Here is a 12988-nt window from a genome sequence, read left to right on the forward strand (position 1 = left end):
GTCTTTGCAGATGCAAATAAAGATGAGGGTGTACTGAATTAGAGGGAGCCCCAAATCCAGTGTCACTGGTGTGTCTGACAGGGAAATTGGGACACGGGAGACACACACGGGGAGTGAAAATAGAGCTCGGAGCCAGGCAGCTGTGAGTCAAGGAACGCCAGGACTGCTGACAGCACCCCAAGACGGCAGAGGTGTGGACAGACCTCCTCAGAACCTCTGGGGGGAACCAGCCCTGCTGACACCTTGATTTTGGACTTCTGGCCTCCAGAACTATGAGGGGATGGGTTTCTGCTGCTGTTAGCCGCCCAGCGTGTGCTGCTTCGTTCCAGCAGGCCTATGAAATGATCTCACAAGTTTCTGGTTCATCCTGCCTGTTTCTTGTGCACAGAGCAGTGAAACGTGCATATCTTTCTGCATTGTCTCCTTTCATCCATGAAGGAGGGTAACGTGGTAGATAATTCTTTGGCACTACAGAGCATTATTTTTTAACAGTACAAGACTAGAAACAGTTTAAACATCCATCGAGTGCTAAATACTTACCCATTACAGTGGAATAGTACTTGTTTGTTAAAAAGAATGAGGAGCTCTGTCTCCTGACATGGAATAATCTGAGATGTGTTCTTTTTTTATCTAAAAAAATTTTTAAGATTTTATTTGAGAAAGAGAAAGCCCGAGAGAGGGGGAGGTCAGAGGGAGAAGCAGACTCCCCGTTGAGCAGGAATCCCGATGCCGGACTCCATCCTGGGACTGCAGGATCATGTCCTGAGCTGAAGGCAGACGTTTAACTGACTGAGCCACCCAGGTGCCCTTATTTAAGTTTTTATTTTAATTTTTAAGCTTTGTGGATAAAGTGAACAACGTAGTTAGGCCCAGATAATTAAATATTTAGACTGTTTGGAAATTGAATATTTAGGTTTGTTTTTTTTTTTAAGATTTTATTCACTTATTTGAGAGAGCAAGCACGCACGAGCAGGGTGAGGGGCAGAGAGAGAAGCAGACCCCCCCCACTGAGCAGGGCGCCCGATGTGGGGCTCGATCCCAGGACCCTGAGATCATGACCTGAGCTGAAGGCAGATGCTTAACTGACTGAGCCACCCAGGTGCCCCTATTTAGATGTTTTTAAGGTGTTGTGCATAGAGGTAAAGGCAAAGTCATGTTTTTTGTAAATCCAGGAATAAGCTTAAAAAAAAAAAGGCCAGTTTTTACATCTTGTAGGAACGTGGAAGTTGATACGTTGTTTTGAAACCTCCAGGTCTTTTCTGGACATTGTGAGTCATTCCTTTCTGACCTGCGTGTGTCGTACACAGCAGGTGGGTGCAGCTCATGGGGGCTAGACTTGGACACAGGATGTCTTGCAGTGTCTGACCTGTCTCCTTGAAAGCCTTGGGCATTAAGCACCTACTAAACCAACGCCAGTGAGCAATGCTGTCTTGAGGGGCTGCTGCTAAGTCTGGGTTCCGTCCTGCTGGCCGGGCTGGAGGTGTCCTTGCGGTGGCTGTCCAGCACGCCAGGCTGCAGACCGCAGTGTTGGGTAAAGGGGTTTGCCTTCTTCCCTCACAGTCGTTCCTCAGTCTGCTGTGCTGAGCAAGAAGTCAGAAAACTAACGTGAGACAGTGTGAGTCCCCTTCCTGATTAGGGGAGATGATTTGCTGGTTTTCAGTTTTTAAATACACTAATTTTTAAAAAACTGACAGTTTGGGGGGTGCCTGGGTGGCTCAGTCGGTTGGATGTCTGCCTTCAGCTCGGGTCATGATCCCAGGGGTCCTGGGATTGAGCCCTGCATCGGGCTCCCCGCTCAGTGGGGAATCTGCCTCTCCGTCTCCCTCTGCCCCTCCCTCAGCTTATACCCTCTCTTGCTCTTTCTCTCTCTCTCTCAAATAAAATCTTAAAAAAAAAAAAAACTCTTTTAAAAAAAACCTGACAGTTTTGGACACCAGTTTAGAACATGGTGAGACTGTTTTGGAACATTAATATAAAAATTTGGATCCCTCTTAGGGGTATATTTTTTTCCCCTTTTTCATGGTTGTCACAGGATAAGGAAGGGGCTGGTGTGTGTTACTTCGGGTTCGGGGGGGCCATGAGCGCCGAGGCATGTTTGAGTTTGGTGGGTTTGTGCAGGATCCCTCCCGGGCCACACGTGGGAGTGATGACGAAGGCCTCTGCCCACCTCCCGCTCCTCTGCCCCTGAGTTAGGATTCTTTCTTGGAATTTGATATGTGTGAGGATATGTTACCAAACCGTACGGTGAAGTGCCCGCCGCGTGTCTGGCCCTGCCACCCCAAGTGCGCCCGATCTCGTCTGAGATACCCACCGGCTGCTCAGCATTCGGTCACTTCGATTTCCCCTGGGTGACCTTGGGGATTTTGAGCAATGGCCTGCCTTAGAGATCTCCACATTAGCGTTTGCAGGACCCACCAGACGTGTTTCTGATGTCTTACTAAATGTTTGTTCTTTCTGCATGTTTGTCTTTCCAGGAAAACCCTTTCTGCGTCCTTGGCGGACCCCGGCCCAGTCCAGGAGCCCCAGGCCAAGCCTGGCGTCGAGCTTCCACGCTGGACGGCTCTTCAGCTCGCAGGCTGCGGAGGACCGGGCAGAGGAGCCCCTGCACTCCATCATCAGCAGCACCGAGACCGTGCGGGGTACTGTGCGCAGCCGGCCTGCGAGGGGAGGTTCTTGAGGCAGAAGCAGTGATTGATAGAAGCCGCCCACTTGCTTCAGTTGGAGGGAGGGTTCCCCCAAACAAAGCATCCTCCGTTTCCTGCTTGGCCAGGAGCTGCTGACTGCCGGCCTGGTGTGTCTTGCCCCCTCTGGTGGTCACCCGTGAGCTCGCGGCCGGCCACTCGGAGTGGTGATTCATGGCCCATCTGCTAATAATCATGGAAGCAGGATGTAAACCCAGCATTGGCCGTGCCGACGCAGGCCTGCACGTTCAAGCTGTCCTGTCACCTCAGAAGTCTAGAAAAGCAGTCTCCGCAGCCAGTCCTCATGTGGGTCCATTTCTGGCTTTCACATGAGATGATAACACAGTCTCTGATGTTTGGGTTAAGAAGTGAGATTTTCTTGTTCATTTGTTTTCTAAATAATTAATTTGGAAACCATGGTTTTGAAGAGTAGAATCTAGGGTCTGGTTGTTAGAGCCAGTCCGATCCTCACGTCCTTGGGAAGTGCCGGCCCCGACTGGCCCTCGAGGTAGTGGCCTCGAGGTGACGGGTCTCAGTGGTGGGAAGCAGGGGAGGCTCCTTTTGCCCCTTCCTGTGGAGAGAGGGGGCCCCTGGCTTGTCCTCTCTGACACCTCCTCCCTGAGAGCCCCAGTGACGTAGTTTCTTTTTCACTCCTTTTTTTTTTTTAAGATTTTATTTTTATGTAAACTCTACACCCAGCGAGGGATTGAACTCACAACCCAAGATCAAGAGTTGCATGCTCCACTGACTCAGCCAGCCAGGCGCCCCTTTTGTTCAGTCTTTTGAAAAATGTTTAAAATTCATTACCTGAAACATTCTTTTGAATGTTACATAGCATATTATACCATAAAAATAAAAACTGAACTTTATTGCTTGTGTCTGATTCATTACCAGGTTCCATTTCCAAACACGAGTTCCAGGCTGAGACAAAGAAGCTTCTGGACATTGTTGCCCGTTCCTTGTACTCAGAAAAAGAGGTGCGGTATCTGTTTATCACTCCCAGTGCTAGTGGCGTTTCTTTTTGAAAAAACGATTTTTATGCTACTCTAGGGAAATGCCAGGTAGTGTAATAACTGTGAAAATGCATTAAATTTGGACAGGTCTGGATCTTAGTTACCAGCAAGAGTATTTTTACTAAAATCTATTTGGATTTCCTGGACAGATAGGCCCAGATGACTCTTCGTGCTAGATTGACTCCGGGAGTTATTTTTGCTGATAGTTTAGAAGCCTCCCCACCCCCAGATACTGGCGTGGGGGCCCTGGGGCTCATTTCTTTGGCGGAGGCAGTATGCTCTGAGGCCCTGTGTTACTGTGTCACCTGGCGGGTGGTCACCAGGTGACCACTAGATGGACGGCGGGGCTATGGGAGGAAGGCCCCCCAGCCCCATGTGGAGAGAGTAGGGGCTGAAAGGCAGTGAGGAGCGACAGGCTGTGGGAGAAGTCGAGAACAAATGGTCCGTTGTGTCCATGTTCGTTATTGCTAGAATGCAGAGGGGAATTTTGGGGAAGAGTAAAGCACAAAATTCCAAAGTTAAAAGGGACTTTTTAGGAAATACTTTCCAGGCTTGTGCTGCTGCACGCCATATTCAAGTATCCCTGTGATCTCCAGCTTCTGTGCTCTTGGGTTCACATCACCGTGCTTCCTCCCTCACCTGCAGGAGGAAGGTCTCTTTGAGGCAGAGGTGCTTCTCAGACCCAGGTACTCTGAGTGTGGTAGGCCTTCACTAAAGGAAGCCAGAGTCTTTAAGGCGTAGAAGAAACAGGTGTCAGGGGGTATTTTGACATCCTTGGTCAAGAGTTGGGCAGGAAGTGGTGGCACGGGGCTCTTCAAGTTTGAGCTGACATAACAGATTGGCACCTGCTTGATTTTCAGGACAGAGCAGCATGGTTAGAGTTCACTCCTTAAAGCTGTGTCAGGGAGGGAGAAGCCCTGGGCCTTGAGTCATTTTGGGAGCTGCCCTGGAGAAACTGTCTCTGAGAAAAGTGGGAGGTCTTTATGGTTAAAACACCGACTATTCTCTGGTAGTTCTCCCCCAACTTTGGACACACACTGCAGGTGCTGCCGACCGGGACGGCCTGCGGCACTGGCATCTTCTTTCTGCTCCCGTAGGTGTTTATACGGGAGCTGGTCTCCAACGCCAGTGACGCCTTGGAAAAGCTGCGTCACAAGCTGCTGTCTGAAGGCCAAACGCTGCCGGAAATGGAGATCCACTTACAGACGGACGCCGAGAAAGGCACCATCACCATCCAGGTACCCCCTTCTGAGGGTCCTGCCGCTGGCGCCGCCCTCCTCACGCCTGGGGCAGGGGAGCTGGACCCGCCTTTTCATTCCATCTCCGGGCTCCAAGTGACGCGCCGTCCGTCTTCATTGTTGACTCTTGTTTTAATTTACTGTAAAAGTAACGCTTGTTCAGTATAGAAAATTTGGAAAACACACACAGAAAAGAAGCAAGTTTAAGGCTTCATTTGAGGCTGATGACTGTTACCGTGTTAGTGTAGGTTTTTGGTGTCTGTGCATTTATTTACATATCTAAATGTTGTTAAACTATGTGTTATTTTTAGTGTTCTCTCTTTACATTTTTAACTGTACTTTTCCTCTCATTATGCATATTTCCCCGTGTCATTAAATATCCTGCGGTACTATTGTTAATCACAGCCCAGTGTTTGGATTAATGGTCTTGCTTTAGAGGAAGCAATACTTAGGGCTGTTGTAACCTCTTGAAACTATTAAGGTCAGAAAGAAAGGCAGAAGTGGGGGGCTCATCAGCAGTGGTTGAGGGATACCGTGTTGCTGAGACAGCTGCTTCAGGGTCCTGGGGTGATGGCTGGAACTGGGGGGGGGCGGCGCCTGCAAGGTGGAAGGACGTGCTGTGGGGTCCTGGGCTTCCTGCCTCCACCAAGGGGATGGTGCTGGTGGGGGGGCTCTTAGGCCGTTGCTCGTTCCTCTGGTCTGCGTGTGTGCGCCTTTTTTGCTGTTGTTTTAAGAAGCTTTACTGAGGTAAGATTTATACACAGTAAAATTCCACAGGTTCAAGTGCACACATTCTGGTGACCGCGATGCCATCATGATTTCCTCCCCCCAGGTCCCCACTGCCTTCCCAGCTTGTCAACCACTCACATGCTCTCTGCCCCTTCGGGTTTATATTTTCTAGAATTCCATAGAACCAGAGTTTGGTCTGACTTCTTGCCATCAGCAGAATGCTGTGAGATTCATCCCCGGCGCAGCGTGTAGGTGTAGCCTGTTCCGTTTCCTCCCGGAGAAGTGTTCCGCTGCACGCGTGCAGAGCGCTCGGCGGCCACTCGCCACGGGATGCGCTTCGGCTTGTTTCCAGTTTGGGGTGTTCGGAATAAAGCTCCTGGGTGAATGCCTAGGAGTGGGGCCGCTGGCCCCAGGAGAGCTGTGTAGCCGTGAGGGATGCCAGGCTGCCCGCAGTGGGTGTCCGGCTTGCTTGCTGGCGGTGGCGGCGGCTGGGAAGTCGTCACTGCTGCTGTCCTTGCCGGCACTGGTTACTGTCGGCCGTGGAGATGCGGGCCGTTCCAGCGGCTCAGCTTTTTGTTTGTTTGTTTATTTGAGAGAGAGCATTAGAGAGAGGGAGCAAGAGAGAGCAAGCATGACTGGGAGCGGAGGGAGAAGCAGGGAACCCAATGTGGGGCTTGATCCCAGGACCCTGGGATCATGACCTGAGCCGAAGGCAGACGCTTAACCATCTGAGCCACCCAGGCGCCCCTGGGACTGAGCTTTTATTGTGCATTTCCCTCGTGATTAATGGTCCATCCTGAGCATCTTGTCATGTGTTTGCCATTTCTGTATCTTCCTTGTGAAATGTCCAGATTTTTGGTTCATTTTTAATCAAGTTGTTTGTTTTTTTAATTGAGTTGTAAGACTTTATATAGTCTGGATATAAGTTGCATATCAGATACATATTTTTTTTTTTTAAAGATTTTATTTATTTATTTGACGGAGACACACAGCGAGAGAGGGAACACAAGCAGGGGGAGTGGGAGAGGGAGAAGCAGGCTCCCCACGGAGCAGGGAGCCCAATGTGGGGCTCGATCCCAGGACCCTGGGATCATGACCTGAGCTGAAGGCAGATGCTTAACGACTGAGCCACCCAGGTGCCCCTCAGATACATACTTTGCAAATATTTTTTTCCCCAGTGTTGGTTTGCTTTTTTATTTTCTTGGTGGTTTTTGAAAAGCAAAAGGTTTTAATTGTAATGAGGTCTAGTTTATCACTTTTTCTTTCTGTGTTTCATGCTTTTAGTAATGTAAGAAATTGCTGTGTCTTCCACAGTCAGATTTTCCTCTGTGTTTTTGTGTAGAAATTTTGCAGTCTTCGCTGGTCCTCTGTGATCTGTTAGGGGCCTGGTGTGAGGGGGGCGGAGGTTGGGTGCAGTTTCCGCACCATCTGCTTTCCTTTCCCCTGTTGAGTTCTCTCAGAATCTTTGTCAGAAATTAAGGGACACAGTCTGCACAGCTGTTTCTGGACTCTTCTGTCTCTTGGCTCTGGGTCTCTCTGCTAGGGGGTTTGTTCTGGTGCGGCCCGGCCCCCCGGACTAGAACTGGTCCCCCTGATGACGTGTGCTATGACTTCCCTAGGTCCTGCCTGGCACGTGTAATTGATGCCCCTTGGCCCCCCCCCCCACCCCCGCCCCCGGCTGTCCGCCCAAGTCCATCCCAGCTCCCGCGTGCTGGCCTTGGAGCTTAGCATGCCTCTCTCCTCAGGACACGGGTATCGGGATGACACAGGAAGAGCTGGTGTCCAACCTGGGGACCATCGCCAGGTCGGGGTCAAAGGTAAGCCCCCACCCCACTGCCCCTTCCTCGGGGGCTGCAGCTGCTGCCCCCCTTAGGGCTCGAGGATCGGTTCTCGAGGCCGCCCGACCAGAGAGGGCGGGACCCAGAGGGCTCCAGGCACCAGCGACAGCAGGAGTGTTCTCGGGCGCCAGCTCTGTTGGCGCTGTGGGAGCGCTTTGCCCCTCCCGGGCACCTCTCAGGTGGTTTCTCTTTCTTATAGATGAAGAGGTGGAAATTAGTACTTTGTCTGTAGCTAGAAATCGGCCAACCCCAGGCTCCAAGCCCGTCCGTCAGAGTCTGGAATGCACCATTCTGCCTCTACACTTCTCCCTCTCTCAGCGATTGCTTGAGGCCGAGGGGGCCTGGCAGAGATAGTCGTTCTTCCTCTCCATCCTCAGCTCAGCACCGTTCATGAGAATAGGCCACGTCTGTGGATGGGCAGCTCTGTGGGGAGGAAACGCCCTGGGGGTCATGGCTGCCGTGTGACCCTCGGGGGGGCAGGCGATCCTGGGACCTCTGCCAGCAGCGAGTTGGAGGCTGGTGGCCCTCGGCTGCCTGTGTGCCTCTCCTTGGTTTTGTGGGCCTAAGTGGTGCCTAAAATGGTACCACGCAATGATGAAAGTGCTGGAAATAGTGTAATTCTTGGTCCAAAGTGACTTGCAGAAATTCTACCAGTTCCTCCCCCCGTTACATTCTTGGTTCTATTTCTGTCAAGGAGAGTCTGTGCCGTCACATACGGTAGCCACTAGCTACACGTGCCTGTTTGCATTTAAGTTAAATGTAATTTAAAACTTGGTTCCCGGGGCACACTAGCCTCACTTGAGTGCTTGAGAGCCCAGTGTGGCCCACAGCCATCATATCGGGCCACATGTAGAACACTTCGTCATCGTAGACGGCGCCGTAGCAGTGAGTGGGTGCCTTTTACTTCATTTTTAATCTTAGAAACTGCGATAAACTTGAGTTATAAAAATTAAGTGTCTTCTGATACCATATCAAACCTGAATGTGGTATATACCGTTTCCCCCTGAAGCTTAGAATCTAGGAGACACGCAGAAGACACATTTAGGAAAACTCTGGGGGTCACTCTTTCTGTGCCCTGCCCGCTCAGATCGCTGCCCCCCGCGCCTGGGAAGTGTGGCCCGCCCGTCTTAGTTTCCAGGCTGGACCGTGTGGTGAAAAACCACTTAATGTGGTTGTCTTGAGGATGAAGGGTGATCCCCACCAGCACTAGGGGAACGGACACAGGGAGTCACAGACGTCCGCTCTGCCTGGGGAAGGGGCCGCCCTTCTTCTGACCAGCCTTCGCCACCACAGGCCTTTCTGGATGCGCTGCAGAGCCAGGTGGAGGCCAGCAGCAAGATCATCGGCCAGTTTGGAGTGGGTTTCTACTCCGCTTTCATGGTGGCTGACAGAGTGGAGGTCTATTCCCGCTCAGCGGACCCGGGCAGCCCTGGTTACCAGTGGCTCTCAGATGGGTGAGTAAGTGAGAGCGGGCCTCACGTCTCACACAGCAAGTGCCCTGGGGCCACCACAGCCAAGCGTACCTGATGTGCACTGCCAGAGTCAGCTGAGGTGTTAGCACTTCACTTGGAAAGTTAGAGTCACCTCAGTCTTTGGGGAGCCGGTGACGCTTTCCCCTCCAGATGGCACGTGCTGTGTGTGCCTTAGGTTTGTGCTCTGGAGCGTGGCCTGTGCCAGGCGGGGCTCCTTTGGGAATGGCTGGCCGTTGGATCGGCCGGGCACCAGGCATCCCCTGCTCCGGGGCGGCCTCTCTGGATTCTGTTCTGTGGGAGTTCCTGGGTTTGGCTCATGGGCCTGCCCGCCCCTCCCCTGCCAGGTCAGGCCCGAGGCGTTGCCTATTAAAGATGCTTGTTTGCTGTGCAGCCTGCTCAGGGACCATGGCTCACAGGCTCGTTGGGCGGATGTTCCGGGAGAATCTTGAGACTCTGTTTAAGGAGAATGGTGCCCTGGCCAAATTGAAGCATGTACTTCAATAGGCCCAAACCTTCATTTCCGAATCCTTTCCTGATGGAGTCTCCCGTCTGCTGTGGGGGTTCAGCGGTGCACGCGAGAGGGGCTCTGCCAGACCCCAGCCCATTTCCCTCGGTCAGAACTGCGATTTCTGTTTAATGCTGAGAAGGTGGTGCTCAGAGGAAACAGGCCAGGGTTTGAAAAGGCACTTTCTGGGGGTGCATCTTCCCCTCTTGTACTTCGGAAACGGTTTCTCTGCCTGGCCTCTGCTAGAGGTTCAGAAACACGGGGGGTAGCTCGAGCTAGGGGCGGTCCCTGTGCATCTGCTCTTTCTGCCCAGTGCCTTATGGCATTGCGGCCACTTTGGGTGACCCTAGAGCCCACGAGGTGGCGCTTGTCATGGGGGAGCCCCACCCCGCAACCCTGTGGCCACACTCCCTGGTGGAGACAACAGCTGGGGGCTTGCCGGGCTCCGAAGTGGTGGCGCTCAGGGTTGTGTCTCTGCGTGTGGATGTGGGCTCTGCTTGCGACAGTCCTAGGAAGGGTGACTGGACAGGCAGCGTAGGACCCGTCAGCTTCACTGTGTGCAGCTGGCTTTCCCTTTCCCATGTCTTAGCTCCGGGGTGTTTGAAATTGCTGAAGCCTCGGGAGTGAGAACTGGGACCAAAATCATCATCCACCTCAAGTCAGACAGCAGAGAGTTCGCCAGCGAGGCCCGGGTCCGAGGTGAGCGGGAGCCTGGGCTGCGGGGGAGGGGTGCGCGGCGGCACTGGGGCATCTCAGTGGTTAGGGCGCTGCTTGTGTTGGTCGCCTGGGGCTGCGGGCTCCGTGTGGCACCGGGAGGCCAGGCCTGCTGGGGCACCGTCAGGTTTGGTTCTGTCTTCCGCCCTCAGTGCTTGCACGTGGTGCGTTCCCTGGCCTCCCCTGTGTCATAAGATGCTTCCCGAAGCCTGGCCTGCGCCTGCTTCACAGAGAACAAGAGCGGGCGCTTCCATGCGGTGGTCTCATCTGGGTCTGACTGGATGCTTCTCTGAGGTGCCGAGTGCTTCCAGGATTCACCATTAACCCACAAAACTATATTTATGCCACCAAGAAGGTGTGGGGGTTCGTGGTGGCCTGGGCCTCAGATCCCTGGTTCTCGTATGAGTTCTGGTCACTCTGTGGGCGGGACGTTGTCCCTGACATGGCCTGGCTTCACACCTGTGAAAGTGCTGGCCCAGAGTTGTCCTGGCGTGCTGTTACCTGCAGCCACTTCCAGAGCTTTTGTATCCAGAAGAAGCTTCCTATATTCATTGTTGCTGTGTGTTTTTTCTCTTTTCAAGATGTGGTGACAAAGTACAGTAACTTCGTCAGCTTCCCTGTATACCTTAATGGAAGGCGCATTAATACCTTGCAGGTGAGACCCTCAGCTGCCTGAAGGGCTCGGGTGGCTATGGGGAGCGTTTGGTACATTCCAGCGCTGGATGGACAGAGTCAGGGCTGGGTGGCACTGTCCGAGTCCCAGCGTGGGGAGTCCCCTGTGCAAGGCCAGGTCTCCACCCCTCTGTGTCCTGTCCCCATGCACCATGTGCAGTTCAGCGTCCTTCATGTGTTCACAGAGCCACAGTCTGTTCTAGAACATTCTCATCCCAAAAAGGAACCTGCCTGTGTTAGTAGTCGCTCCCCATCTCCCTTCCCATCACCTCCGACATGTCATGTCAGTGGAATCAGACACTGTGGCCTTTGTGTCTGGCTTCTCACCGTAACGGTTCCAGGGTTCATCCATGTTGGAGCCCACGTCAGTCCTCCGTTCCTTTTTACGGCTGAGTCACAGTCCGCGGCTAGACCATGTTTCTTTGTCCCTTCACTCATTGATGCACTGGTGATGTCCTACAGGCATGTGCAGACCTCTGGGCTGGCCTTTCCTGACGCCCTGTACTGGGAGGGGGGCCCTTGTTCCAGAGCCTCTTGTGTGTCTTTGTGGTTCCCCCCCTCCTCCCCACACTGGAGTGGGTGGGGCTGGAGATGGGGACGGAGGCTTGCACCCGAGTCCACAGCCCCAGTCTGTCCCATGGGTGGGTCCTTGGGTCACCCCGGAGGCGCACTTGCCAGCGCCCGGGGCCACAGGCTCCAGAGGCCCAGCTCTGCGCGGTTGTTGGGAGGGCACGTCTTAGACACCGCGGCCTCATGTATCTCCATTTCCAGGCTGTCTGGATGATGGACCCCAAGGATGTGGGTGAGTGGCAGCACGAGGAATTCTACCGCTATGTCGCTCAGGCCCACGACAAGCCCCGCTACACCCTGCACTACAGGACGGATGCACCTCTTAACATCCGTAGCATCTTCTATGTGCCGGACACGGTGAGGCCTGGGGGCGTGGGGCAGGGGCTGCCAGTGCTTGTCTGCTGCTCCCTGGGATGGGGGCCTCCCCCATGGCGACAGCATTTCCCAGTGCCAGTAGCACTTGCCTTGAATGGTGACAGATCAGCACAGACATCACAAAAATTAACTTGGTAGCATCAGAGTAAAAGCAAAATTCATGCCTCCGGTTAGGTGAGCACAGGGTTTTAAAGTGGGGAGGGGGGGGTGTTTCACGTGCCATCTTGGGGAAGAACAGAAACATTTGGTCGTGTGGGCTTGGGCTGTTGTAGACCCATGGGGAGTCCCTCAGAGCAGCGTGCGGGCGGCTTTTGTCTACATGCGGGTGCACCCCTGAGCTGTGCAGCTGATTGGGGCTCTGTGGTGCTCTGATGAGTTGGTGGGCACTCCGTACTTGTGCTTGGCCCCTAAGACCCCATGCTCACAGCAGCATGGCGAAGGTTCTGATGAATCCTGTGAAGGGGAAACCTGCTCAGGGGTTGGAAAAGGTTCCTGGACTTTTCTGACTGGCGCCCTTGTAACACCCCATGGCTACCCATTTTGGGAAGCAGCATGAGACCCTCACTACTGAGTGAGTTCCGCAGACCAGTACCAGCGTGTCCTGGGACTTGTTAGGCATGCAGGATCTCAGTGGCCCCAGGATCCCAGTGTGATGTGTGTGCATGCTGCAGGTTTAGAGCAGGAGTTGGGGCATGGTTGTGACTAGTTTGGGCTACACGGGCCGTGCACATCCTGGAGCTCTGCCCCCGTAGCGTGGACACCCATAAGCTGCAGATGAGCCCGGCTGTGTTCTAGGAAACTTCATAGACCCTGCAGTGTGGATTTCACATATTTTTCACATTATCATGAGACCTTCTTTGTTTGCTTTCTTGCACAGCCATTTAAAAGTGTACAAGTTAAAAAATAAAAGTGTACAAGTTGTGGGGCGCCTGGGTGGCTTAGTCAGTTAAGCATCCAACTCTTGGTTTCGGCTCAGGTCATGATCTCAGGGTCCTGGGATCAAGCCCTCAGTCGGGCTTTGTGCTCAGCAGAGAATCTGTTTCAGATTCTCTGTCTCCCTCTCTCTTTGCTCCTCTCTCCTCAAATAAATAAATACATGAAAAAAAAAAATACGGGACGCCTGGGTGTCTCAGCTGGTTAAGCGTCTGCCTTCGGCTCAGGTCATGATCTCAGGGTCCTGG

The 12988-nt window shown here is 53.1% G+C and overlaps 1 protein-coding gene across 2 annotated transcripts in view; it reads left to right on the plus strand.

Moving 5' to 3' along the window:
- Positions 1-12988, plus strand: part of TRAP1 (TNF receptor associated protein 1) — a 52226-nt gene that overhangs the window by 26582 nt on the left and 12656 nt on the right. For both annotated transcript variants that reach the window (XM_036090702.2, XM_078074896.1), the window contains exons 2-9: positions 2475-2639; positions 3576-3658; positions 4792-4932; positions 7407-7478; positions 8793-8953; positions 10066-10175; positions 10772-10845; positions 11634-11789. In XM_036090702.2, the coding sequence (XP_035946595.1) occupies positions 2475-2639; positions 3576-3658; positions 4792-4932; positions 7407-7478; positions 8793-8953; positions 10066-10175; positions 10772-10845; positions 11634-11789 (962 nt within the window). The remainder of the gene's footprint in view (positions 1-2474; positions 2640-3575; positions 3659-4791; positions 4933-7406; positions 7479-8792; positions 8954-10065; positions 10176-10771; positions 10846-11633; positions 11790-12988) is intronic.

This window comes from Halichoerus grypus, chromosome 6 (genome assembly GCF_964656455.1).
Source record: "Halichoerus grypus chromosome 6, mHalGry1.hap1.1, whole genome shotgun sequence".
Lineage (NCBI taxonomy): Eukaryota > Metazoa > Chordata > Mammalia > Carnivora > Phocidae > Halichoerus > Halichoerus grypus.